This window comes from Gopherus flavomarginatus, chromosome 5, assembly GCF_025201925.1.
Source record: "Gopherus flavomarginatus isolate rGopFla2 chromosome 5, rGopFla2.mat.asm, whole genome shotgun sequence".
NCBI classification, from domain to species: domain Eukaryota; kingdom Metazoa; phylum Chordata; order Testudines; family Testudinidae; genus Gopherus; species Gopherus flavomarginatus.
In genome coordinates this window covers 10947056-10974076 of record NC_066621.1, presented here as the reverse complement: position 1 = coordinate 10974076, position 27021 = coordinate 10947056, and the positions used below count along the sequence as shown (strand labels likewise).

The window sequence follows — 27021 nt, the reverse complement described above, 5'->3', positions numbered from 1 at the left end:
GAAGCATAATGAGTTCCAGCCAGGCACCCAGAACAGGCCCTCAGGGGCAGCTTTGTCCCCATTGCATGGACATGGTTCATGGACCAGGATGTAAATATACACAATACCAACAAAATGCACTAAAAGAACCTCCCCATGTTGCCCACTCCAAAGGCAACCTGAGTTAACGGAAGACCTTGCTGTGTGCCAGAAGGCCAACAGTCTTGGGCTCTGTCAGACCAAGCGGGGAAGTGAATTCCAGGGGCAATAACTTTCCCCTGAGAACACCGTGCACCAGCCCACAGATATACAGGTCTAGGCTCTTGTTCTGAAATGGACTCTTGCATCCACACAGAACCTCAGCAACTTCAGGGTTGGGGCCCTAGGGATTAAGGTTTGCATTTAAGTGCAGCTTTTGTCATACCTATTTTAAAGACTGGTGGGCTTGGCTATGTCATCTGAGACCCACGCTTGCAGGCTGCTCCTTTGGTTAGGGAGGGCTCTGGTAGGCACAGACAAGGGGAGGACCATGTATTTTGGTTGGTCTGCTGCTAATGCCTTTAGGAAGGGTGCATACCTTTCAAATCTTACCTGCCCTTGTGACTCACAAAGGGAAAGGCAGGGCCTGAGATCATTATTTCTGAATATTGTCTTGGCACCCTTAGAGCTGAAAAGAAAAGAAAAAAGCAGCCCCTGGTGCGTGTGTGAGAGTGGAGGTGGTAGGAAGAGTTGCTAGGAAACCACAGGAGCTCAACATGCATATTACCAAATCTGCAAGATAATTCATTCGAAATAATAACAATCATATGACAGCAATTTCATATTAAGAGCATTAATTTGGCTATCTTAGCCTGCATTTGTCTCAGTGAGGAGACTGAAAGGCGGGTGTCAGTAAAGGTGTGGATCCTTTCTCTAGCCTTTGCAGTTTCAAAATGCAATGTGGCAGAATCTAGTGACACAGAATGAGCAGGGAGGACTTTCCTACAACATTGTGTGTGGACTGCAGATGTCATGGTGATGAGGGTGATATATCTACATAGACAGACAAACCCTACGTTGTGGCAATACCCTGGCAGTCACTTTCCTACACTGTCCATTGGGATCAGTAATGGAATCGTAGGAGGATCTGAAGTATATCCTGTCCCAAGGCAGAGTATCTCGTCATCTATCTTAACACTCCATCTCTAATCTGTCTAGGCAAGGTGCAAAGAACACATGTCATAGGTCAAGAGACACTCATACTGGATGGCAGGATTAGAAACAATCTATCTGTTGTTGTTGTTAATTTCCATATATTTCTAAGGGAGAGTGATTTTATTGTTGGTTTATCTGATATTAGTCTCTGACATCATTTCTTACTTGCCAGATACCTGTGGCCCTCCAGATTTTCTGTACCCTTAATTTGGAAGACACATTTTTTCTTAAAGTATGGCTTGAGGTACAACACCCTGGGGTCTAAAAGAAATCTCTTTATGTATTGGCACAATCAGTTGTGTCTTTTTTAACCATCCCAAACAAGCAGAGAATGTCAGGTCTTGTGTGTAAGAGTCCCACATCCACTCCTTCTTCCTCCCTACTGGGCTGGGAGCTGTTATTAGCATTAACCATCCCATCTAATTTTATCAGCTAAAACCACACTAAGGGCATTCTTGGCAGAAAACGCAAATACATTGGATAATTAACAGCTGCTTCACATATTTTTTCCTCTAAATAATGAATGGTTTGAATATCTGTAGCACTCTTGGTGTCTACTCTAGTGAGTACTGCATTGCACCACTTGCACAACAATTTTTTTTTAAATTCTTGTAACTCCAAGAAAGCCACCTTCAAAGATAATCAATTGAAGGCTTTTATGGTTTGGTTTTCTAGTTCCACAGTGCAATGTGAAAGCCATTCAGTAAGGGCCAGCTTCCCCTCCCCAGTATACACTGAGAATTTATAATTCCGCTCCACAGCTCTCTAGCACAGAGTTTAGGCTTGCATCTGCATTCTAGGTAGAAATTCTATGCTTGCCCTTTGCATATGGAAAAATGTAACAAACTAGATTAGGGATTTAGAAAGTAGTGGCTCTTGCCACCTTAGTATAGTGTGTGACTAAGTTCCTTCTCTACCTTGGTGGGTCCTGCACTTATTTGGCAGATTTGCTCACCTCAGTGATCTTCCCCACAGTCTGGGTCAACTTCTCCTGTGTCTGATCAGGAGTTGGGAGGTTTGGGGGGAACCCTCTACTCCAGGTTCCAGCCCAGGGCCCTGTGGATTGCAGCTGTCTATAGTGCCTCCTGTAACAGCTACATGACAGCTACAACTCTCTGGGCTACTTCCCCATGGCCTCCTCCAAACACCTTCTTTATCCTCACCACAGGACCTTCCTCCTGGTGTCTGATAACACTTGTACTCCTTAGTCCTGCAGCAGCAGCAGCACACCCACACCCACACCCACACCCACACCCACACCCACACCCACACCCACACCCACACCCACACCCACACCCTCTCAGCTCCTTGCGCCTCTTGCTCCCAGCTCCTCACACACACTTCCTCTCCTCTGGCTCCCCCCTCCCTGACTGGAGTGAGCTCCTTTTTAAACCAAGGTGCCCTGATTAGCCTGCCTTGATTGACTGCAGGTATTCTAATCAGCCTGTCTGCCTTAATTGGTTCTAGCAGGTTCCTGATTACTCTAGTGCAGCCCCTGCTCTGGTCACTCAGGGAACAGAAAACTACTCAGCCAGTGACCAGTATATTTGCCCTCTACCAGACTCCTGTACCTCACTGGTCTGGGTCTGTCACAACTGTCAGAGTAAACAGGAGATGGAAAGAAAGTGCTTTCTTGTATTCCTCTTGTTATCTTCAACTGTTCTTAAAATGGCCTCAGTCAACAACAACATTCAGGTCCACCATTAACACTGAAACCAAAAATAAATTTGTCAAAGACTTCACCTCTCCTTAGCTGGAGCCCAGAGTACACATGGAATACGCAGTGTACACATGGAGCTCTGGAAAAATAATGGGCGAGATCCCTTTGCAGCTGGAAGATAAAGCACGGTGCAAAATTAATAAGGAAAGAAGCCAGAAAATTCAAGGAAGCTTCTGCATTTGCAGTGGAGTACACACACTGATTATCTGTTCTACTTAGGATGCTGAGAAGCTGACATGACACCTTAAATGAAGCTTAGAAACAAGCTGGACTGCGAAGTTATGAATTGCTAGTGTTACATGCATTGAGAGGAATAATAACCGTTTAAAAAGCAAATGTCCCACGTAATAATAGCCAGTTATTATCATGCCAGTCCCAGATCCAGCTTGATGCTGCAACGGGCAGGCAGCGCTGTTATAATGAAGTCATGGAGAGGACAGTGTATTTCCTACAAATCACATTTCTGTTGTTCTAACTCTTTTCCTTTGGAAAAAATGGAATTTTCCTCTGAACACCTCAAATCTTTACATTAAAACAGCTTATGAGCCAAGTTTAAATATTCATTCTTTATTGCTTTGGGTGAGCTGTAGTAGAGCTGCATATGGAAATTAAAGTGTGTAAACTCATTGTACTCCTATATAATTTGATAGAGCCACTTAAAGTCAGACCTTTATCTTATTTTTTGGTTTCTTCGTTGCTTTCCACAGATGAAAGATTCCCCTCCACTCCTCTGTGATTCTTTTAATCTTATCTTACCCTGGGCTCTATTAAAGCAACAGATCGTCATATCAAATGCAGTGTATCATTTAATCTTTTCCAACACAGAAGGACACGATTTTAAATCTATTTCTAGAACAATACACAGAATATGGAATTAAATGGGCCTCAGCTTCTCCACTAAGCATAGAGTGACTGATGAGATAGAAAGATTTGAATGCATTTAACATATGGAACTTAAACATTCTTCTGCAATTATATGGTGATGTTTCTTGTTTCCTTCAGGGCTAAACAAGAATCTTAATAAATCAGGGCTGGATTCTGCCAGGCATATTTACATTGCATAGTACCTGACTCCTTGAATACTGATATAAATGGGACTACTCAAGGAGTAAGACACTATTCCGCATGAATCGGGTTGTCAGAATCTGTCCTCAAACCAGAGACACTTTTCAATTAATAAATGTCTTCTGAAGAAAACAGCCCCATGCCTTGCTGCATTATTAATAGAGAAGCTGCTGTATTCCTTCTCCCATCAGGACAACTGAAGGTTCTGCATCACACTAATATGCACAGGATGATGAATATGTATTTGTCAGTGATTTCTCTCTGTCTTTCTGTATCATGCCTCTGTAACTTTTTTCACACAAATTACAGTCCTACCCACTGATGGGCAGAGTTAAGGTGAGCATGCCACAACTCAGTGATGGGTATAGCCATTGGTTGCAAGTAGACTGAACAGTAGGGGGAGCTTTTCTTGCTGCAGCTATGAGGCACGCTGCTTGCCTGAGCCAAGAAGAAGAGGGAGAGCTGTGCTCCCTCTCAGTTCTCTTCAGCGTAACCTTTAGGCCAATCCCCCCGCTTCCAGTGCTTTCCCAACATGGGCTGTGCCCAACAGGCACAACCCAGCCACAGAGAGTGATCATCTCTGTAAGGCAAATGGCACCAATTGACAAGCTTAGTCTTTTATTATTCTTTCCTCCTTGCTGAAACCGGAGAGATAACGAAGCCAAACAACACAAAAAACAAACAAACAAAAGAAAGAAAGAAAGAAAAGTTCTTTTTTTCTGAGAACTGATTTCCAGAAAATTAGTTTGTACCTCAGTCCCGTAACTATGGCAACAGATTTCAAAAGTGTCTGTCTCTAAAGTTATCTGGACATCCAACCCTCTCACTTAAGGAACCAAACCCAAGCCCCCAGCTGGCTTTTGTTGTCCACAAAGATAACATGTTTTTTAGAAATGCTGGTGGTTTTATCGTTTATTTGGTGACAAGCTCTTTTACATCCCCATTCCTCCCAGAATAGCGGATTGTAATGTGATTTACTAACTTCATCCCATGGGGGGCAGGAAAAGGGCTAACTATCCCAGGCTTCCATGACAGTTGCCTGCCCCAGTGCAGCCACTGGGCCTGGACCTTGCTGAAGGAAGCTACGGAATGGCAAAGGGACTCTCAGAAGAATGTGTGATGGAGAGAGGGTCTGACTCAGTTTGCCCTAGGGACAGAGCTTTCCCCTGTGAGGTCAAACCCTCCCTGGAAGAAACAGACATGCAGAGTGACTGACCCTTTGGCTGCACAAAGCTACCCCTTTCTCATTTAATGGAGAATTGAGAGCTGGGAGAAGCCTTGGCTGATCCTATTGGGGGTGCACACTTTGTGGGCTTAGCTGGTAGTGGGGGCTGTTGTGGGACCGCTACATAAAGGAGAAAAAGCAGTACAGGTGTGGGCTGTTAATGGAAAGAGCAGCACGTGTTGGCCGATAAGAATTGTTCCTCTGTCATTAGGTCCGTCAGAGTAGCTGTTGTTCACTGCAAATGGCAGCTCAAGTTTCTGCCTCTCTTCCCAGAGACTCCATGTCTCCTCCCTTCGCCTTCCAAAGGGGAAATCGTTGCAATCCTGGGCCTGTGGTCACACTCAGTAATAGGAGGAAAAGGGTCCCAAAAGATGGAATGTGAGCCCATGGCACATCCTGTGTCCTTCTAATAATAGCAATAAAAAACTGCCCTCTGTCACCCTCCCGTGCTTTCCTGAGCACCCAGGGAGAAACCTGCCTCACATTCTGCATGGGCCTCTAATTTGTCAGCAGAGAGCTCTAGGGTTGTCATGGTTACTTGTTTCTCTACCCCTTGTTTTTGCATTCCAGCACTGTTATGTTTTCTTACTAGAATGGCTCCTAATTGTCCTGACTCAAAAGCTAGCAAAGCTTGTGCTTCTTATGTGGACTAAAATGAGCTTGCTGCTATATTATGGAGCCAGTGGACAATATGTAAAATTGCCTCTTTATTGTTATTTTTGTTTAGAGTTAATGCTGAGTTAGGTCTCAGCAGCTACACTTAGATGAACAACAGGTGGCTCAAATTATCATCACGCAACAGTCTGCACAGTAAACAGCAGAGTTTTGCTTTACCACAGGAGAGCAGAAAGCTGGGTAAATATTTCCTAAGGAGCAATTTCTCCAATGAATTTAGCTTCTTCTGTTTGTGGAGTACTCACGAGCAGATGGCAATATCCCCCAATGATGATGATTATGTATTATTTGTATCACTGTGGCACCTAGGTGTCCCAGTCATAGCACGTAGAAGCCATGCTGCGCTAGGTGCTGTACAAACATAGAACAAAAAGACAGTCCCTCCTGCATCACTAGAACTCAGTACCAGGCTCCTCAGTACACCTCTACCTCGATATAATGCGACCCGATATAACACGAATTCGGATATAGAGCGGTAAAGAAGCGCTCCAGGGGGGCAGGGCTGCGCACTCCGGTGGATCAAAGCAAGTTCTATATAACGCAGTTTCACCTACAACGCGGTAAGATTTTTTGGCTCCCAAGGACAGCGTTATATCAAGGTAGAGATGTACTGTCAGCTGAGTATGTTGGCAGCAGCTCTTCTCGATAAGGCTTAGGCAGTTTCAGATTTGGTTTGTTTAGATACCAGAGATGGAGAAGACAACATGAACTATTACAAACTCTACCAACAGCGTTACATAATTAGCCCTCTGGGCAGTGCTTTCCAAGCACAGCACTGCATCCCTGCAGGGAGCAGAGAGGAGACCCTTTCACATGGGTGACCAAGGAACCACCAAAGGATGGGGGAGATTTGTACAGGTGCTCATGTGTCACAGCCTACAACCCAGTAATGAATGACAGTAGAGAAAGGCAGCGTTTGTCAGGGGCTGCAACAGATGTGCAGTGCCCCATGGATGAGCAAAGAAATGATTTTAAAGAGGGTCAGTGTTCAAGTATGTGCACATGGACGGGAGACTGGGCCTTTCAACTCTGGTTCACTTGTTTGAATCCTCCCCTCAGAGGCTGGGTTAGGGATGTCTAGTTGTCTTATGCAGTTTGGGGAACACAAGCATGAGTTTGAACGAGCTGGCTGGAAAAGGTTACATAGTTAAAAAAAATCAAAGCAAATGAATCATTTGACATTTTTTTTTTGCTATTTTTTTTGACAATCAGAAAAATGTTTTACTTTTTAAAATCCTCCAATAACTTTCAGTATTCCCCCTCCCTTATTCTCCCTTTCCTCTACTGAGGAGATGAGAGGTAAAAAGGGGGGAAACATTTAAAAAAAATCAAAATGCTGATTATTTTTTGTTTGTATTTTTTGACAAAAAACCTGGAAATTTCCAAGAGAAACTTTCATTTCCTCTGGAAAGCAATTTTTTGTTGAAAAGATATCAACCAGCTCTAGTTTTTACCTTATTTCTTCCCCTTCTGCAATCTACCTTTTTCCTTTAAGTGGTCCTTAAATCACAGTTTCCTGTCCTCTACCCTGATGGATCTGAGCAAAGCTCTGATAATGCCTCGCTTGCTTAGTCAGGTTGTTTCAATGTTAGCTTCTCCTAAACTTCTCCCTTCCATGCTCCAGAGGATGACCACCTTTCTAGGGCATCCTGCCCCGAGTCAGCCAAAAGAACGAGACAGCCACGTTGAAAATTTCAAATCTGGTTGGCAGCAAATCACATATGCAAATGCTATCTCTATTGACAGATGTGTCAGACATCTTTCTCAGGGGTAAGATGATGCCATAAATCAAGTGTTAAATATTCTCTTCATCATCATCACTCTTCATCTTCTCTTCCGTCTGCCGTCACATTTTCCGTGCCTACAGGGAGGGGGGCTGTAATGCAGGGAACAAGATGTGTCTAACATGCCGCTCAAGAAGAAAATAACAAAAACGAAACAGTCAGAGGACATTTATTTTTGACTTTTCCTGGTGCTGTCTTGATTCCCTTTTAAACATTGCCACAGCTACTTCTTCCATCCTTTCCACAGATTTACAGCTGCCAGTGGAAAAACATTCTCAGGTGTAGCTCTCGCTGCCTAGAATAATCTGCCCTGTATCTCTGTTCAGCTCATCAACTCCTATCTAAAAAGATATTAATTCTTCCTTTTCCCTTTATTCCCCTTTCTCTGTGTTATTGGTCATATGATTGAATGCTTTAATTCATCTGCCAGGCAATGTGCCCATTCCACTATTTTTCCTAACTTATTTTATATATTCTTTGGTTGCATGTGATGTTCAGTCCTGTAAAGCACTTTGGGATATAGTTTTATGTGAGTGCTGCTCTAGAAAATTAATTCCTGTCACATAGTACTTCCCCTTTTCTACATTTGGGTGTTCGGTCCTTTGCTGGATGCTCATAATGGAACAAGGCTTTCAAAGCTTCTACAATACATTTCCTGAGCTTCTAGGGTCAAAATGCTGTAAGCGAAGGCCACTGGCTAATAAATGAATCATACTGAACACACTAAACTAGAATATTCAAAAACATATTTACCGAAGACCTGGACTCTGTTGAAGGTTTGTGGAAGCTCTGTGGCTGCTGAAGTTTTATACTCAGGTGGAAGTGGACAATTTCAGATTAGCTCATGCGAAATGCTGCACTAAAACCATGTTAATCACTTTAAGGTTATCAGCTGTTTTAATATCTTTGCTTGCTTAGCAAATCTAACCATTCTATCATAAAGACCCTTTAACAGTGTTGTCAACAGAATACTCTGGCATCTGAGTATTACACTTCTCCCTTATTGCGTGTGTGTGTAGAAACTGCGCCATCCATTCAGTCAAATCTCCCCCCCCCCCGCCCCACTGTGTTGGAAAAGCTCCAAAAAACCCTCCTGGGATGCAGTATGAACAGCAGCCATCAAGCCAAGATTTGGCACATCCAGATGGGTGAATTCACTTTGCCAAACTTAGAGCCTCAGGGACAGCTCTAGAGGTTTAACTGAGTTCGGCAAGCCAGCAAATGTCTGCCAACATCAGTGCCCTGACTCAAAGCAGTTTCTGCGTGTTTTACTGTCCACAGCAACCCCCCAGCTGCACCGACGTTATCCAGAATTACTTCCAAAGTATGGCTCTTTAGCACAGGGGCAGAGCTTCAGGAGGGGCAGCCATTGAGACATGCCTGGCTCAGATTCCTGCCCATCTCAATCATTTTGGCTGCTCCAAAGTACTGCTGGCTGCCAGCGCCTGTGCTTTTAGGAAGGTTTGCCCACCGTACTACAGCCCAATGGCAACACAGGCTGCATGACTAATGCTGCAAATCAAACACATGCTGCAGGATTTTACACCTCCGCCCTCAACCCTGTAACAGCACTGAAGAATGAGACCCATGTTTTCTTCCACGTTGGACTGGGACCAAAAGGAGGTTTCTTGTGAAGAGTGGGGCATACCCTCTGCAGTGGGAAGTCTGCAAAGCGGAGGGGCAAGTCATGATATATATATTTTATGGGCTAGTACACCTGCCAACCAGAAAAGGCACTTCTCGAGCCCATATAGACTGTCTGGGCTGTGCAAAGGCGTGTAACATGAGCGCAGTGCCTAGGCAGCCCTGTTTGCTAGCAGTCCAGAGGAAGGCATGTGCAGTGGGGCCTGAAGTGGATTTGTTAGAACAGAGTTGAGTCTCTTTTGTTAAAAAAGTGGAAACACTAACCAGGTTGCACATTCACCTTGCTAAACTGGCTGCAAGCCAACTAGCCCAGGGCCCCAAACACCATATGCTTAGTAACTGGCCAGGCCGTGCCCTTTGAAAAGGAACAACAAATAAACCAACAAATGGCAAATGTCCTTTAGATTCTTTGTGGCTGGCTGCACTGAACTTAAAAAAAAGAAGAAGAGACCCTGAGTGAAAACCACCTGACTCCTAGTGTTACAGACATGAGGGCATTGACATTGTGTGACTAGGAAACTGCCGAGCTTGGCAATGCCCCTTTGCTGTTGAAAACAAGACACGTGGTCTTCTGTTCAGAAGCAATACAAGAGCCCTGAGAAGATGGGGCTGAATGCGCTTAGCCTACAGAAGGGTTCACTGAGAGCAGATATGGCAAGTGTCTCTAAATACTTAGCTAGAAAGCTTAGGGCTAGTCAGTAATTATTGGGAAGAGGAAATGGGAAGAAATGGCCCTAAATTTACAAATTGAGGGTTCCATCGCACAGCCCTTATTCTCTAGCATTGCCCTATTGGGATATAAAGGCTGCAGGACCTATCACTGAGATCCCACAATCCATGACAGCTTCCAGAATTCCCAGCCCTGGGTCTGGTGTGGAGCAGCGCTGTTTTCAATGGGATTTGCAGGTGCCCAGCACCTCTCAGTGTCAGGCCTCAAGTTCATACCCCAGATAATTCTACAGAGCCCAGAGTTCCTGCTACAGTTTAGTGCCAACACTTCATTCTCCCTGGGATATGATGCTGGAACCAAGGGGCTTGGTACTGCCATAATTAGTTGGACTGTAATTGCAGCAGCTTGGGGATATCTCTGCTCTCAGAAGAGAAGAGAGGAGTGTGCATAATTATACAGCCCCCTTCAAAACTCTTTAATGCACAAAACCCTTCTATTCCTTTTCATTGACATTGACACCCTCCAGTGCCATTACCTTGCAGCAATAGGTACCTCCTGTATTTCCTCAACACAGTGTCTATCCAATTAATGTACAATGAATTTTCTTATGCTTGGTGAGCATGCAGGCAGCATCAGACTTGGTACAAACAGCTTTCCCCAGGCCCCCTCTCCCACCATCAGCTCTGCAGTGTGAAAGAGGATCTATACTTGTTATTTCTGGAGCCTGGTCTCAGTAAATAAAAAAGGCCAATAGAACAAACCAACTTTGTTTGCTGCGCTTGATAGAATTTTTCCAACTCAATGAGGCATCTGAGCTGGTTATTTTTAAAACAGGACAATTTAAGGGGCACAAAGGACAAGTGTCAATGTCCCCAGGAGAGTAAGGAGAAATGAAGCCTCCCACAACACTTTGAAAAACATTTTGTTTAGAAGCAGTTCAGCCGACAAATCTAATATTGTCTGTGAGGTTTTGCTGCCTTCCTGTTTTTGTCACCACTGTGGCATTTGTGTGAAGACAAGAGCTTTGCTGCTAATTAGGTCTCACCTGCTTTGCCCCTTGAAGCCAGAAGGCTAAATTCTCACTGACACCAAGGAGGGGAAAAGCCAGAAATCTCTCAAGAAAAGTAGTTCTCTCAAGATTCTTAACCAGTCTTATAGGCTCAAGATGTCTGGATCATTCACCTGAGCTCTGCAAAAGCACCCAAACCTTTGGAAGCTTAACTGAATCAAACCCACACTCAAAAATCTTCTCTCTTCTATTCAGGTTCCTATACATCCCTCATCACCATAACATCCGTTGCATAATATGACTAACATTTGTCACATAAGGTTTGTTCTTTCTCTCTTCCTCTTCCCAAAGGGAAACTGTTTGGGGTTTGAGAACTTTTAAGGGTCTCATATTAAGAATATAAGAACATAAGAATGATCATACTGGATCAGAGCAATGGTCCATTTAGCCCAATATCCTGTCTTCTGATAGTGACCAATGTCAGATGCTTCAGAGGGAATGAAAAGAACAGGGCAATTATCAAATGATTTATCCCCTGTCCTCTAATCCTAACTTCTGACAAACAGAGGCTAGGGACATTCAGCTCATGGGGTTGCATCTCTGACCATTGTGGCTAATAGCCACTGATGGACCTATCCTCCATGAACTTATCTAGTTCTTTTTTTAACCCAGTTGTAGTTCTGGCCTTCACAACATCCCCCGACAATGAGTTCCACAGGTTGACTGTGCATTGTGTGAGGAAATACTTCCTTTTGTTTGTCTTAAACCTCTCCGAGGAGTTACTACTGATTTACACTGGATGGCACTTTAGAACATTTACAATCCTCATTTTTCCTTCCCTGGAGAGCCCAGATCAGATACTTGTACCTGCCTATTCTTCGTACTGCGCCCATGCCAGCATAAGTACACACTGAACTCTTACATGAGAGAGATGCTAATACTGATCTGAGTGGGAGAGCCACTGCATTGTCTAATCTTTTCAATATTCCAGTTCTCAGACTCAAAGGCGTTTGTGACATTCACTCAAGAGCAGCACTGTATCAATGTCAGGAAGAGGTTCTGTTCTTAAAACATCACTCAGAAATAAACATTCCCCGTCACTCCCTCAAATTTACCAAATGAACCTTGTCAGAAATGATCAATTCATCTCCCACTGAGGCTGACCCGGTCTTCGCTGCATGCCAGAGGAGAGACTTTGACGACACTGCACAATGCATTCAGATTGCCAAATCTCCTTGTAATTAATTCTCTTGTAATACAGTTTGGAGGAAGAGCAATTTATCTTTTAGGTGTTTAAACTGATAATGGGTATTTTTTTGTCTCCTCTTTAAGGCAAAATTTTATCTCAGTTTGTTTTTCAAGGACATGTGCGTGGATTTTAATAAAACATCTGCAAATATTTGCTCATGCCATTTGAACTCATCTCCGCGTTAGGCCAATACCTCCTGAGCAGCAACAACAGCTGGGATTTAGCACATGATAAAGTAGGAAAGCATAAGTGCTGTTGAATGCCTTCCCATTTCTCAACTTCCTGAAATAATGCAGCTGCACCTAAAACTCAAATTAAGCTGGAGAACTCAGGTTTAATCTCACTCTTATCCTCCTATCTGTACATCTATTTGAATGTCACATTCAGCCAGATATGACATGCTCACGTTATTTCTGCCTTTATTACTGCTCATTAGAGGACCCAAGTCTAAGTCACGCATTGAGCTGCATTTATCTAAGTTTAGGAGCCGGCAAATTGAAATTCTTTTGAGCAAAACTGCAAAGGCTGGGGAAATTTGGAAGAGAATTTAGATACATGGTCTGAATATTAAATTGGAGACTAGGGAGAGGGGAATATCTGGCTGCTGACAGATTTTCTGTTTAATGAGATGTTTTGCTGTGGCTTGTCTCCACGGGATGCAGCAGAGTGGGGTATGCCCTGATTCTCAGACTGGCTTTACATTTGTGCTAACCTTGCTGTAGTTTAGAGCAGCCTCAGGGCTGCCCTACAATGTGTCAGTTGGTACCACTGACCTACTGAGAGTAGCCAGACTGCAGTAGCACTCCAGCTATGCCTACCCCTTTTAAAAGAGTTCATTAAAACTGGAGGAAACCATTTCTAGCTCTACATTTTTAAATGTATTTATGTTCCATAACAGTTGTGCTTCCTGGAATAGACTGAAGTTCTTTTAAAGCATTTACAATAACTGACACACTCAAAATATTTACCATGCTGGTGACAGACGGAGAAAAGAGAGAGAGCCCAAGGCTTATTTAGCACAGCCAAAACCTAGGAAATGCATTTGTGGTGTTTCACGCAAAAAATGCCATCGCTTAGCTTGCTCCTTAAAGGGAGCAGTGTATGACAGCCCTGATGTGGATGCACAGGGCTAGCACGTGTGCAAAGAGCTTTATCCCACCCCTGCTTGCATGACTCCTCTGATACCAGATACACTTACACTCCCTGTACTCAGGGAAGCATCAGAATTGTTAACTTGCTGCATCCCTCAGTGAGCAAGGCCTACGCCCCACCCTTCCTTCCTTGCACTAGCCCACATTTCAGAGAGGTCTTGCCAGGGACTATGGGGATGTAGGATGCACGCCCTAAAGGTCCTCCTGCAATATTCACCAGCTATAGTTAAATGACAAGCTTGGTATGTGATCCAGGAGGCAGAGATTTAGGAGACATGTGTTCTATTCCTGGCTCTGTCAGTGGCCTGCTGGGTGACCTTAGACAAGCCACTTCACCTCTTTGTGCTTCTGTTTTCCTGTCTGTAAAATGGGAGTAATATGGTTTACTTCCTTCATAAAGTCCCTTGAGATGTACAGATAAAAAGAGCTATTACTATTTAGGTGGGAAATTTAACCATTACTTATATTTGTGCTACTCTAGCAGATGGAAGTCAAACTTCCGGGAGGATGGTGCTGGAATCCACATGATGTTCAAAGTAGCTTCTAAACTCCCATAGACAAATCCCCAGTGAGACTATGATTAGTGCATTGCTCTGTGTGTGTCTTTCTCTTTAGTATTCCCACAGTAATCAGCATGTGAGGATTACTCATGCTTTTGACTTGAGAAAACTTTACAAATACAGCAATTCATCCAATGCCAAGGGGAATTAGAAAGGGGAATTCAAATCTAGGAAAAAAATTATCCACTATGTGTGTCAATACAGCAAACCTGATAAGAGCAGCAATCAATCATGTGAGCATGAAGGTTAGCGGCACATATCTCTTTACAAAACAGATAATCGGCCAACCACAAAAAAAAGGAGAAAAATGAATCCATGCAAAAATCTTCAATATGAATGCTGACTGCATGGAAGTGATACCATAGCAATGTGGGAGGATAGACTTGTGGCTACAGCATGGACTTAGAACCCAGGAGATGTGTATTCAACTCTTGGTTCTGCTACAGGTGTCTTGTGTGACCATGGGTGAGTCATCTGTTTAAAAAGTAAGTTCTTTAGTGTAGTAATTGTCTTTCACTGAATGTACAGTACCAAGCAATGGGGCTCCTGTCTCAGTTAGGGCCTGTTGTGTTAGTTGCAATAAAATAAGTGAGCCCAGAGAGGCTGCCATAATAACATAATATTGTATAGTGTTTGTCCAAAACAACATTTGCAAAGGCTTTTTTCTCTTTAAAATGTTTTTTTAGTCACAAATGACATTGTAAATTAAGGCAATGGGGGGATGTTTTCTTTTTTAAATTAGACATTTGAATCTGTAATAGGTGTTGCTATTTAGCAATGAGTGGATTGTGTTTTTAGTTGCTTAAAAGATATTTGAATGACCTGTAAATTCACAGTGCCGGGAAATTAATTGTTAATTGGACATGGGTTTGTTGTTCTTTATGTTGTGATTCCAAGGTCTGAAATTGAAGTCTCTGCATGCAGATGGGATGGATTGCGGATCTGTCCTCCAGGGAACCAAAGTTAAATTTTCCATTAGCACGTAGCTTTGGGGGTGAATGATATTCAATTATTACCTGTTGAAATATATTCTTCTGACTTGGGATTCTGGTGAAGAGTGCTATTTGGGACGGAATTGTTCAGTAAAGGGGATTTTGTGGTGAATTTTAAAATGGGATTTTACTGCTGGAGAAAGCTGGAGGATTGACAGTGCTAGAGACTGAAATCCTATCAGCACAGAACAGATGCAACACAGGAGGCAGTTTTGCAAGCTCACTGTACACACTTCGTTGCTTGTGAGAGAAGATGGACAATGACTGAGTCTCGAGGAAGTCTGGCCAGTTGGAACTCTGGGAGATCTTAGAGAAGGGAGCTTTCCATCCATGACTCCACAATATGCTTCAACGCTCATCCAGAGTAGAGGATAGGAATTTAGATTGTGATTTTTCAAAGAAGTTTAAGAGCTTTAGGCACTTAATTCCCTAATCCCATGGGAACTGGGCACCCAAATCCCTTAGGCAGCTTTGAAAAGCTCAGACTTAGCCTCATATCGCATCCTTACCAGTATCAGTGCTTTCTGAATTGCTTTGGGATTCCTTGTCTATCGCAAACTCTATTCAAAATCAAATTAGTTTCTACAGTCAACTCTGATTGCAAGTGAGAAGCTGGAGCATATGCATGTTTTATTTATTTCTCCTAAAGCTCAGTCTTGATTTTATTCATTTCCATGTGTGTTTGTTTATAAAACTTGTATTTAATAATATATTGCTCTTTGTTCATTATTGCAGGAGATATTCAACTCATTACAGCTCTTGTTGCAATGGCTGTCACTTGGACTTAGCAACAGACACTTTAGTGCTTAATAGCTTTACTTCAGTCTGTTCTGTAAAAGACAAGGAGGTGCCTAGGTGCTATTTAAGCTAGTTAGAAGAAAGTCAATTACTGAGTATTTGTCTCTAGAGCATAAAAAAGATGAGTCAGCCCCATCACCAGTTTTTATTTTATTTTCAGATTTGCTACAGGGAACATTACTTAACGTTCCCACTCGACAACAAGATTCAGCTGGACCTTTTTTGTGTCTGATACTTAAGGCTGAGGCTTGGGCTACAGCTAAAACTTGGGTCAACCTAGCTATATTGTTCAGGGCTGTGATGTCACTGGGTTAACCTAACCCCACTGCAAACACAGCTACGTCAACAAAAGAATTCTTCCATCAACCAAGCTACCGCCTCTTGGAAAAACTACAGCAACTGAAAAAGCTCTGCCATCACTCTGGTAAGTGTTGACTCTACAGTACTACAGCAGTGGTGCCTGTAGTGTAGACATACACTGAATGTAAATACTCTGTCTTGGTTACAATATCCTTACAACCTACCAGGCATAGGTCTCCCCTGCCTGGCTCTGAATGTAATCATTTACTGCTATGTAAAGTAAATACAAAGGTGAGGTATAAAACACCTCTGCTCAGAATGGTAGCACCTCACACTCACCGAGAAAAGTAAAGGTAGGCAACTGTGAATGGGTGGAGAGGTGCCCAAGAGAGAATGGGTGTGATTCTTCACTCACTCCTGCTAGTTTTACACCAGCATTACTCCATAGACTTTCAGTAGATATACTCCTGATTTACACCGGTGGAAGGAAGTGAAGATCCAGGCTCAATTCTATCGTAAAATGGGGTGCATACCCTGAAAGACTTTGAGAACCCCTGCCCTAAACATTGTCTGGTGGAATGGACTGTGTGCATCAGTGAGCTAGATGTCATTGGCTCTTCTCTCCCCTCGGTTGTCTTGATTCCTGAGCTGTTCCTGTGATGTTCAGCTCCAGAACAGAGACATGACTGCATCCCCTCTGCTACATTACAGATCATCTGGTTATTGTATAGCAATCTCTGGGGTTTGAAGCTAGCTTGTGGTGTCTCTTTGCTTTTACTGTCATTTGTATCTCCTTTGCACTCTTCCTGGTTTGATAGTGAAATTATTCCACTATTAAATATAAACTTGTGTGAGGATGGTTCTGTATCCATAACAACATTCATTCCTCCCAAGGGGCACATGCGCCTCTGCTACCTATGGCTCTCAGGTCTTTTCACTAGTAGGTAGGTAGGTGAGTAGCTTGATTTTACATATGATTAAATGTCACAAAGATTTAACAGCGGGGCTATAAGGAAGCAGCACTGGAACAGTGCAGTGATCTCAACCACAGATAATAATGATGAAATCCACTTTCAGATTAATGGCCTCATTCCTCTCTAAGGACCTTCTATGAATATCAAGGTTGGAACATAGTTTAACTTAATTGATTGACAAGCTGCAGGTAGGTGGGTGAGGAATTCATGAACGGGCAGACACTCACTTCTCCAGATGGGAACTGGAGTATATGCATGAGGCAGTTCAGGCTATGTATACACCACGCACCTTTTAGGGCTTGTCTACATCAGAAAGTTGCAGCGCTGGTGAGGGAGTTACAGCGCTGCAACTTAGGAGGTGTACACATCTGCAGGGCACCACCAGTGCTGCAACTCCCTGTTTGCAGCGCTGGCCGTACTCCCGTTTTGTCTCGGGTGTAGAGGATCCAGCGCTGGTGATCCAGCGCTGGTAATCAAGTGTAGACACTTACCAGCGCTTTTCTTGACCTCCGTGGAATAAGCAGGTATCCCAGCATACCTGAGGAAGCCTCTGGTAATCAAGCTGGTCTCCTTCCCCGTCTTGCTCTCGCGTTCCCCGAACCCCGAGCAAGCAGGTCTCCTTCCCTGCGGTTTGCAGGGTGGTTCGGGGAACGCGAGAGCAAACCGCGGCGAAGCTGGTCTCCTTTCCCGGTTTGCTCTCTCGTTCCCCGAACCCCCGAACAAGCAGGTCTCCTTCCCTGCGGTTTGCAGGGTGGTTCGGGGAACGCGAGAGCAAACCGCGGCGAAGCTGGTCTCCTTTCCCGGTTTGCTCTCTCGTTCCCCGAACCCCCGAGCAAGCAGGTCTCCTTCCCTGCGGTTTGCAGGGTGGTTCGGGGAACGCGAGAGCAAACCGCGGTGAAGCTGGTCTCCTTTCCCGGTTTGCTCTCTCGTTCCCCGAACCCCCGAGCAAGCAGGTCTCCTTCCCTGCGGTTTGCAGGGTGGTTCGGGGAACACGAGAGCAAACCGGGAAAGGAGACCAGCTCCGCCGCGGTTTGCTCTCGCGTTCCCCGAACAAGCAGGTCTCCTTCCCTGCGATTTGCAGGGTGGTTCGGGGAACGCGAGAGCAAACCTCGGCAAAGCTGGTCTCCTTTCCCGGTTTGCTCTCGCGTTCCCCGAACCCCCCTTGAAGCCGCCCAACAGCGCTGCAGTGTGGCCACATCTAACACCACTTGCAGCACTGGTTGCTGTAAGTGTGGCCACTCTGCAGCGCTGGCCCTATACAGCTGTAGTAATACAGCTGTAACAACCAGCGCTGCAAAATTTTAGATGTAGACATGGCCTAAGACGTGCCACTATAAGGTGCGAAGTGTAGCCACTTTCACCCACAACAAGCGGCACACGTGGCAGCTTTTTTGGCAGGAGAGCTCTTCTGCCAACAAAGCATGTTCACACCGGCGCTTTTCATCGGCAAAACTTTTGTCATTCGGGGGTGTGTGGTTTTTTTCACATCCCTGAATGAAAAAAGTTTTGCCAACAAAGTTCCAGTGTAGACAAAGCCTTAGAGTGGTGTGGTAGCTGAGAATTTGTGCAGCCTATTGATACCTTACTTGCTTCTGTAGGAGCTGGATTTTATAATGTACTATGAGAATTAATGTATGGTTTGATTTCATCCTATTAGCCACACTTTTTGAATAGCAGAAAGGAATGACAGACCAGAACAATCCTTATGACTAATTATGATCACCTTTTTGTTTTAGGATAAGTTATATTGTCTACTATGGTTTCCTATATGTATTACAAATTAGGCACTCTAGTTAAATATACATTCCTTTGTTTTAAGGTTTAGTAAGTAAGAGACAGGATTGTCTATTGTGTCTATGTTAAGTACATTAGAGAAACATTAAAGGCCTGGGTCTCAGTGTATATTGTCTTAGTTATTGATTGTAAAACTTAGCAAGGTTTAATTTGCAATGCCTTTTTGCTCATATAAAATACTACTGTTTGTATTCTCAATCTGTTTGTGTGAATGAGAAATGCATGCATCAGAAAAAGATAAGGTGTGAAGGCCATTGTTATAGCCAGAGTCAAGGAAGAAGAAGTAAAGAGACTTAAAGGACTTCCAAGAATCATCAATGCGCATCCATAATGAAGGGCAGATTGACCACCCTGAGGTGGAGCTGGCATCCCTAAGGACAATTGATTAAATCGGAACAAAGGACAGGATGACCCTCTCAGAGGTGTATTGCAATGTTTACACCAATTAAGAAGTAACCAGTCACAAACTGACACAGCAAAATCCATAGACTTCAACAGAGAAAATGATCTATAAAAACAAGGTGCTTGGCCATGGGACTTTCGGTTCGTCTTGCCACACTCAAGGAGCATCGGATTGTGACCGACAAGAGCCCAGCTCCACACTCCTGCTCAATCTAACTGGCCATTAGATTGACTTGAGCTACAACAGACTGGTAACTGTGAACATCACTGGCAGGACTCTCTCTGTGTGTGTGTGTATGATTAAAAAGCATATGCTAACTGTTGTATTCTCAATAAATGCTGTGTATTTACCTTCCTTTATAAAGATCCCGTGTGCTTTGTATGAGCATAACACTTCAACCCGTCTTATAATAAATGATATACATAGCAATTTAGACGTTGCAAAGATGAACCAGCAGAGGCTAGACTTTTGCTGTCTTGAAATATAACCTCGTGTCCAATCAGGTGGCTGTATTGGAATTCTGGATAGTTTGATTTCCAGTCTGTAGATACTTGATTCTATCTTCCAGGCTGCACCACAACATAAAGCCAAGAAGCCAAAGCTCAGTTTACCTAAAGGCTTCTCAAGTCTGGGCCTGATACTGCTGTCACAGATCAAAATCCACATGGAACCAGATTCTCACCTGGTGTGCACTCAGAGGCGGCTCTAGGCATTTTGCCGCCCCAAGCATGGCAGGCAGGCTGCCTTCGGCGGCTTGCCGGAGGGAGGCACTCGGTCCCTTGGATTCGGCGGCAGCCTGCAGGAGGTCTGCTGAAGCCGCGGGACCAGCGGACCCTCTGCAGGCATGCTACCGAAGGCAGCCTGCCTGCCGGTCACCGCGAGGGCGGCAGGCAGGCTGAGTGCCTCCTGTGGCTTGCCACCCCAAGCATGCACTTGGCGTGCTGGTACCTGGAGCTGCCCCTGTGTGCACTGATGGAGTCGCTGGAGCTGCGCTGACTTACACCAGCTGAGAATCTGTACACTGACTTCAGAGATGTCAGACCAGAGCCTATGTTACCAAATCATTGATGTGCTTGGAGGAGGGGGATATATATAAATACTCACTAAACTGCTACACACCAAAGCTTTTCAAATCTAATCTAATCTAATGTACCAGTCTGTCGTCTCTACCTCCACACGTCTATCCATTTGTGGTATTTATACGGCAGGATTGTAGTATCAATACACAGAGACAAGGTAGGTCAGGTAACTTTTATTGGTCCAACTTCTGTTGGTGAAAGAGACAAGCTTTCTAGCTTACACAGAGCTCTTCTTCAGGTCTATGTAATCTCGAAAGCTTGTCTCTTTCACCAACAGAAGTTGGTCCAATAAAAGGTATCACTTCACCTACCTTGTCTTTCTAATATTCTGGGACCATCCCAGCTAAAACACTGGAAATGAATAGAAATCCAGTGAGGCTCTGCTGTATAAGCTACTTAGCATTAAAATTTAAACCCAAAGGGATCTGCTTGTGTGAGCCCTATGCCCACATGCCGTCCCACTGAAGTCAGATCACATTGCAAGACTGAGTCCTACATGAATTACTGTAGAGACTCATACCAGCCACATAATGGCTAATGCCATGTGAAACAACTGTGTGGATGACACTTTTTACCAAATGGGCAGGTGTGTGTGTATTTATATATATTTCATATTTACATTATTATGTACTTATATTATGTTTTTCATCTAAATTACATTGTGTTACATTCTATTTCAAATAGCTGGTAAAATGGAGAATTTTTGTAAGATTTTAAAGGATATATATACACTGTCAAATCCATTTTGAATGTAGATGCAACACCCAGAGCTAATATATGGCTGATGCATTTCATTTCTGCATGGCAGCTGTCCACTTGTTGCTATCCTATAGGTCCAGAATGCCAGCATCTGTGAATTTGCTGGTCTCTCTGAGATGCAAGATGGAGACAAACTCTAGATACCTGCCTGAGGTAGAAATAACACATCTTTCTTCTACTACCGTCCATCAAGTCCTCTAGCACTGGATTCCTGACAGACAACATTTCACAGAAGAAAAGAAATCTTTAGGCTAGATCTACACTACAAATGTTACAGCACCGCAGCTACACAGCCATAGTGTAGACACTTACTACAGTATTGGAAAGGGTTTTCCATTGCTGTAGGTAAGCCATCCCCTTGAGAGGCAGTAGCTAGGTTGACAGAAGAATTCCTCCATCCAACTAATAGAGTCTAAACTGGGGCTTAAGTTGGGTTAACCACATCTCTCAGGTGTGAATTTTTCACACTCCTTAGCGACATAGCTAGGTCGACCTAAACTTTAAGTGTAGACTGGGCATTAGTCTCTAGTAGCTATACAAACCTGATTCTGCAATCCTGCCTCTAGTATAAGTTGGCAGGTCCAAAATGAAGAATGAAATACATGTGTTATATTTTTGCACTGAATATATTAGTATATCACGAGCAAACCCCAGAAACTCCCAGGAGCTGCTGGTTATGGCCAGCCTTTAATTCTGTATTACTTGCAGTAGCTTTTTAAAAAAAAAACTCGGACATGATAAGACTACAAAGGGACCACACTGCTGAAAGGGTGAATAACTCTTAATAAAGATAAAAAATAAGGATGCACATTTTTTATCACAGTGGAACCAGGCTGGTGTGTAATAAAAGGCAGCAATGGAAACCCCATTGCTTCATAGATTTAAAACAAGATTAGATGAAAATACATTGTAGTGAACTTGATTGTGTGTGTATAGATGTGGGCAGATGAGTGTGTTTGTATAGGTGTAAGTAAATGCACATGTACGTAGCTGTAGGTAAGGTGTGTGTGTGTGTGTACCACTGCCCTTACTAGATAGAAACAGAAGTGGCAATTGTGTCTCATATGACTTATACACAATGATTTTGAGATTTGCCATTAGCTTAAGTATAACAAGTTGGACTTCTGGAGCAGAAGGCTGTGAATTCTATCCCTGCTTTTTCCATAAAGTTCCCAATAGCCATGCTGTGTGACACAGAGACAACAGTGAAATTCCAGTGTGATCATGGATTTGTTACAATATCATAGGGAACGAGTCTTCCCCTGTGGGGGAATGGTCTAGGTAACCAAGCCCTGTGATTTGTGTGTATCTTTTATTCTTCCCTTAATGCTAGCAACTCCCATCATGATAAAATGCCCATGTTGCATCTGCATTGCTAGTGCTACTACCAGTAAAGCAGTATCACCATTAATGTGGTGTGGCTGTAAACTGTGCAGTTTGTCAGTGGAAGGTGCTATCTGGGATAAATGGGACTTACCTTTTGTGCTCTTCGCTTGTCAGCTCTCTGATTCTGATGATAAATTCGGCTGAAATTGGAAACAATAACTGGGACAGGCAGAGCAATGACCAGCACTCCACTCAGCGAGCAAATGGAGCCAAATATCTTTCCAGCAATCGTCTTGGGCACCATGTCACCATAACTAGAGGGAAACAAAGACAAAAAGAGGGCCCGCTCCTTTAGACAAAGCCAGCCATGCCAAGAGCCTGTGTAATTTCACTGAGCATGCAGACAAACCGAAAGGTCAAGCTGGATAGTAAAATCTAATAGCCAACAATAGTGCATTGATGCATTGCATCCCAAACAATCCTAATACTACCTCCATGGGAAAAGTATCATTGGATTCAAAGAGAGTGTCTTGATAATAGCAAAAGTCAGGCTTTGAATAGGAGCCTTACCAAAAACTTAGAACAGCTTCCTCTTGGTCCCCAGTGAATATATAGTCAGAAACTTTAACTGGAGTTTTCAAAAGGACTGGTTTATTTTAGGTCCACAACTAAAGCGAGTGGCAATCTCATGTCATGGTATATGCATAAGATGATCACTACAGAGATCAGGAAGGTGTTTCCCCACAATGTGCAGGATTATGCTGTTGGCTAGCTGCATTATGGTTTGGATTTGCTATTCATATGTTTGTCTGAAGTACAGGTGTTGGCCAGGGCTGAAGGCAGGATGCTGGACAGGAAGGACCAGTGATCTGAATCTGTATAGCAAATCACATGTAATGGAGGAACCTGATTTACCACCTCCTTTATACTGGTGTCACATTACTGATGTCCATGGAGTTACCCCTGATTAACCCCATGATAGGTCACAAGAGAATTAGGCCCTTCGACTCCAATAAATGTCAGAAAAGCTGTGATTTAGAGCTCTGCAAAATGACTGAAACCCCAAGCCAAGTCTGCTGCTGGGCTTACATTACAAAATCAAAACTGAGTTTGTGTTCATTGAAGGGTTCACTAAGGATCGATAAGGAAAACGTAGGTTGATTTATATACACCTCTACCCCGATATAACGACACCTGATATAACATGAATTCAGATTTAAGGCAGTAAAGCAGCGCTCCGGGGGTGGGGGTGGGGGTGGGGGTGGGGGCTGCGCGCTCCAGCGGATCAAATCAAGTTAGATATAATGCGGTTTCACCTATAATGCAGTAAGATTTTTTGGCTCCCGAGGACAGCATTATATCGAAGTAGAGGTGTATTTACATAAAATCCCAGTGGACACTTCTGGTTTCACATATATTCAGACATTTTTGATTTATTTAAACCCCAAACTCAATGAAAAACTCAGGCACTTGAACCCAACTGGAAAACATTGAAACAAATCTCAGCAAACTCCAACCTAAGTTCTGCACAACTCTCTCTTCATTAACAATTTTATTTTGTATTTGGAATAATGTTGGTATAAGCAGAGAGAAAAGAATCCCCTTAATTTTTATACTAATTGAAAATCATGTTGGTTCAGCTTCTTTAGATTTCACATGACAAAAACTACCACAGAGTAAAGTGCTACTTTACTGCTGTTTGGGTTTTTATTTTGCATATTGCAAAAGCTTTCTGCTGCATTTGTATCCGTGGAGAAACCCTCAATGCTTTGACTTGTGGTTACTCACTGGTGCGATAAGAAGAAGCATGTCTGTTATTCCCAAAGGGAACAAACAGTACTGTAACTGCTCTGGATTCCGACAGGTGATTGGCTGACTTAGCTCACTGACTGCCATATTATAGTGACGGCAAAGCACTGTAGTGAAAGTAATTGGGATTTTGAATTTACAGGTTAGTCTGACACAATCCCCATATTGCATCACAAATGATTGGATCTCTTAATTCCAACTGACTGCCCCATCACTCAAGTTGTGCTGTGATATGGAGGAATCATATCAGAATTTGGAATTCTAACGGCATGCCAGCTATTGGCAAAGTTAAAGCAACCTCCCTGCTCTCAATGGATGCGGAGGTGACCTCGGCTGGAGAAGGGTGTTCATGCTCACATGCAGTTTGCCTCTAGAAGTGATTTCAGTGCTCTCTTCTGCAAATGACTGTCAGACAAGTCATGCTCACACCCAGAGAAATGAATTACAGTGTCTTCAGAGCAGCCAGTAAAGGTCACATTGTAGTTAGCACCCATGTGGTGTAATAGGAACATGATTAAGTCAGTTATTGGCTGAACTTATTGACATATATGAGTTGCCTTGTTAAAGCATTCATTGTGTATGTTACCATCAGAGCAAACACAAATGACTATAAGCCGGAGGAAGGACAAACAAAAACAAACAAAAAGAAGAGTAGACGATATTTAGGCACTCTACAATCATTACTGTAACTTGTTTAAATGTCTACTGCAAATGAGAGCCCAGGATACAAACCTTTTGGGCACAAGAAGTGAGATATTCAAAAGCTCCTAAGTGACTTAGGAGGAGCACAGCTCCATTGGGACAAGGTGGAAAGGCTCTGCCTGTGTTCAGCATGTAAAGGATTCCCTGGCTCCCTGCCTGATTCTTGACTCATCTCGGGCGGGGCTGTGATAGGACAGGGGAAATGGAGAAAAGGGGGCCAGGAGAAGGGCGTGTTCCTTCTCCACTCTGCTACTGAAAATTGGAAAGAAAGGTCTCTGGCTGCTGTGACCTGGTGTCCTGAGTCATGTTGCTCATGTTTTGGATCTTTTTATTTTAATGCCATGAACCCTGAGTCCAGGGGCTCAAACTGCCTCATGGGCTTTACCTTTTTACCATTTGCTGGCTAGCAAGTCTGCCTGCCTGCTTACACCATCCACAAGCTTGATGGGTAAAACTTGCTGTGCAGAGCAGAGCCATAAGCAGAGATTCTCTCTGGTGGGACATTCCAATATTTCAACCTTTTTTCATCCTGAACTGCGATGGAAAGCTGAAATTATTGACCTTTTTTTGCAGAATGAAAAGGTCCCAAAATTTCTGATTTGGAAGCATTGGAACGTTTTGTTTTCAGCATCCCAAACTGAAATGCATGTGATGGAAAATTCCCAAGCAGCTCCACGTCTGTAACTTTGGAATGCAATAAGGAAGTGGTCAGTTCTCATGGCTTCTCCTGACTGCCTAAGATTTGCATACATCCCGTTGTGACACCCCTACCCCAATTCTCTAGACCGCTTGTTTGTCCCTACGACTTTGTCCATCTTGTCATTTAGAGTATAACCTCACTGGGACAGGGACTGCTATTTCCTGCATGTCTGTACAGTACCTAGCACACTGGGGCCCTAGTAGGTTTGCTTCTGGTGGCTACTGCAATGTAAATGACAATAGGAAGTGTGTGTACTGTGAGATGCAGTGTGACACAGTTGCTAACAAAGGTGTATCGAAATTCAGATACTAGGCGGCAATCTCTTAAAAAACTGCACACAGTCATGATACAGGCTTGGATTAGCATCTTCCTTCATTGTGGAAAATAAGCTGTTTGCTGACTGCAGTCACTAGCTGTGGCTTCTTATTAGCATTAGGGAACCATAAAGAGGCCCTGACTGAGATCAGGGCTCCACACATGGAAAGAGTTGGTTCCTGCCCCAAGGCTCACAATAGAAATTAACAAGACAAGGAGTGGCAGAATGGGAGTTCTGTTTTGCAGATGAGGCACAGAAAGGTGACCTGCCTAGGGTCTATGGCAGAGATGGGAACTGAATCCTACTTTCATGAATCCCCATCCAGCACCTTCATCCCAGGACCATCCTATTCATGTAGAATAAACTTCAGTTTTGTCCTGACCTGGGGTTACACCAAGAAGATGGCCACTCACACACTTTGCAGCATCACTATCCGCGCCCCTGCGCTGATGCGTTTGTAGCAAAATACCCGACCAGGCACAGTAACATGCCAGAAATGTGGGTTCTCTTATGGGGCCTGACCCTGCAAAGTGCTGAGTGCTCAGCGCTCCTAGCCTCAAACCCATGTTGTTGTTTTTTTAAAACTTGCTCTCCCTTGCCTGCTCTCTTGTGCTTCGCTAATTTCATCTCTTCAGGTGTTTGCTGGTCCATGGGCAAACTGGCAGCAGGGGAAGTCTCTGGGTGGAATGCGGAGTGCTTGGTGGAACACAAACGGTCCTTGCTATTCCAGTCCATTACACACAGTCTAGCCACGAATATGCTTGAGGGTCCCTTGTGCGCTTTCTTTCCATGCTGAAAAGTGCATAGGCTATTTGGCCCAATATCTGACATCAAAAATCATGACAGGATCTTCTCTGGCCTACTGCATTCCTTTGTCTCCAGCAAAAGGCTCTATTTAAGGCACAGAGGGCCAAGAGACAGAAGCCTTCCACATCTCTGTAGCATTTTCAGTTTTCTGAATTTTCTGTAATTGCCTCTGTCATAACATTTTTCCCAGATTTGGACTTTAGCGTCCAAAATATGGGTGTTAGCATGAAAACCTCCAAGCTTAGTTACCAGCTTGGACCTGGTAAAGCTGCCACCACCCAAAAAATTAGAGTGTTTTGGGGCACTCTGGTCCCCCCAAAAACCTTCCCTGGGGACC

At 43.7% G+C, this 27021-nt stretch overlaps 1 protein-coding gene across 5 annotated transcripts in view; it reads right to left on the bottom strand.

Moving 5' to 3' along the window:
- Positions 1-27021, bottom strand: part of KCND3 (potassium voltage-gated channel subfamily D member 3) — a 257822-nt gene that overhangs the window by 30216 nt on the left and 200585 nt on the right. For all 5 annotated transcript variants that reach the window (XM_050954306.1, XM_050954307.1, XM_050954305.1 and 2 more), the window contains exon 3: positions 22502-22664. In XM_050954306.1, the coding sequence (XP_050810263.1) occupies positions 22502-22664 (163 nt within the window). The remainder of the gene's footprint in view (positions 1-22501; positions 22665-27021) is intronic.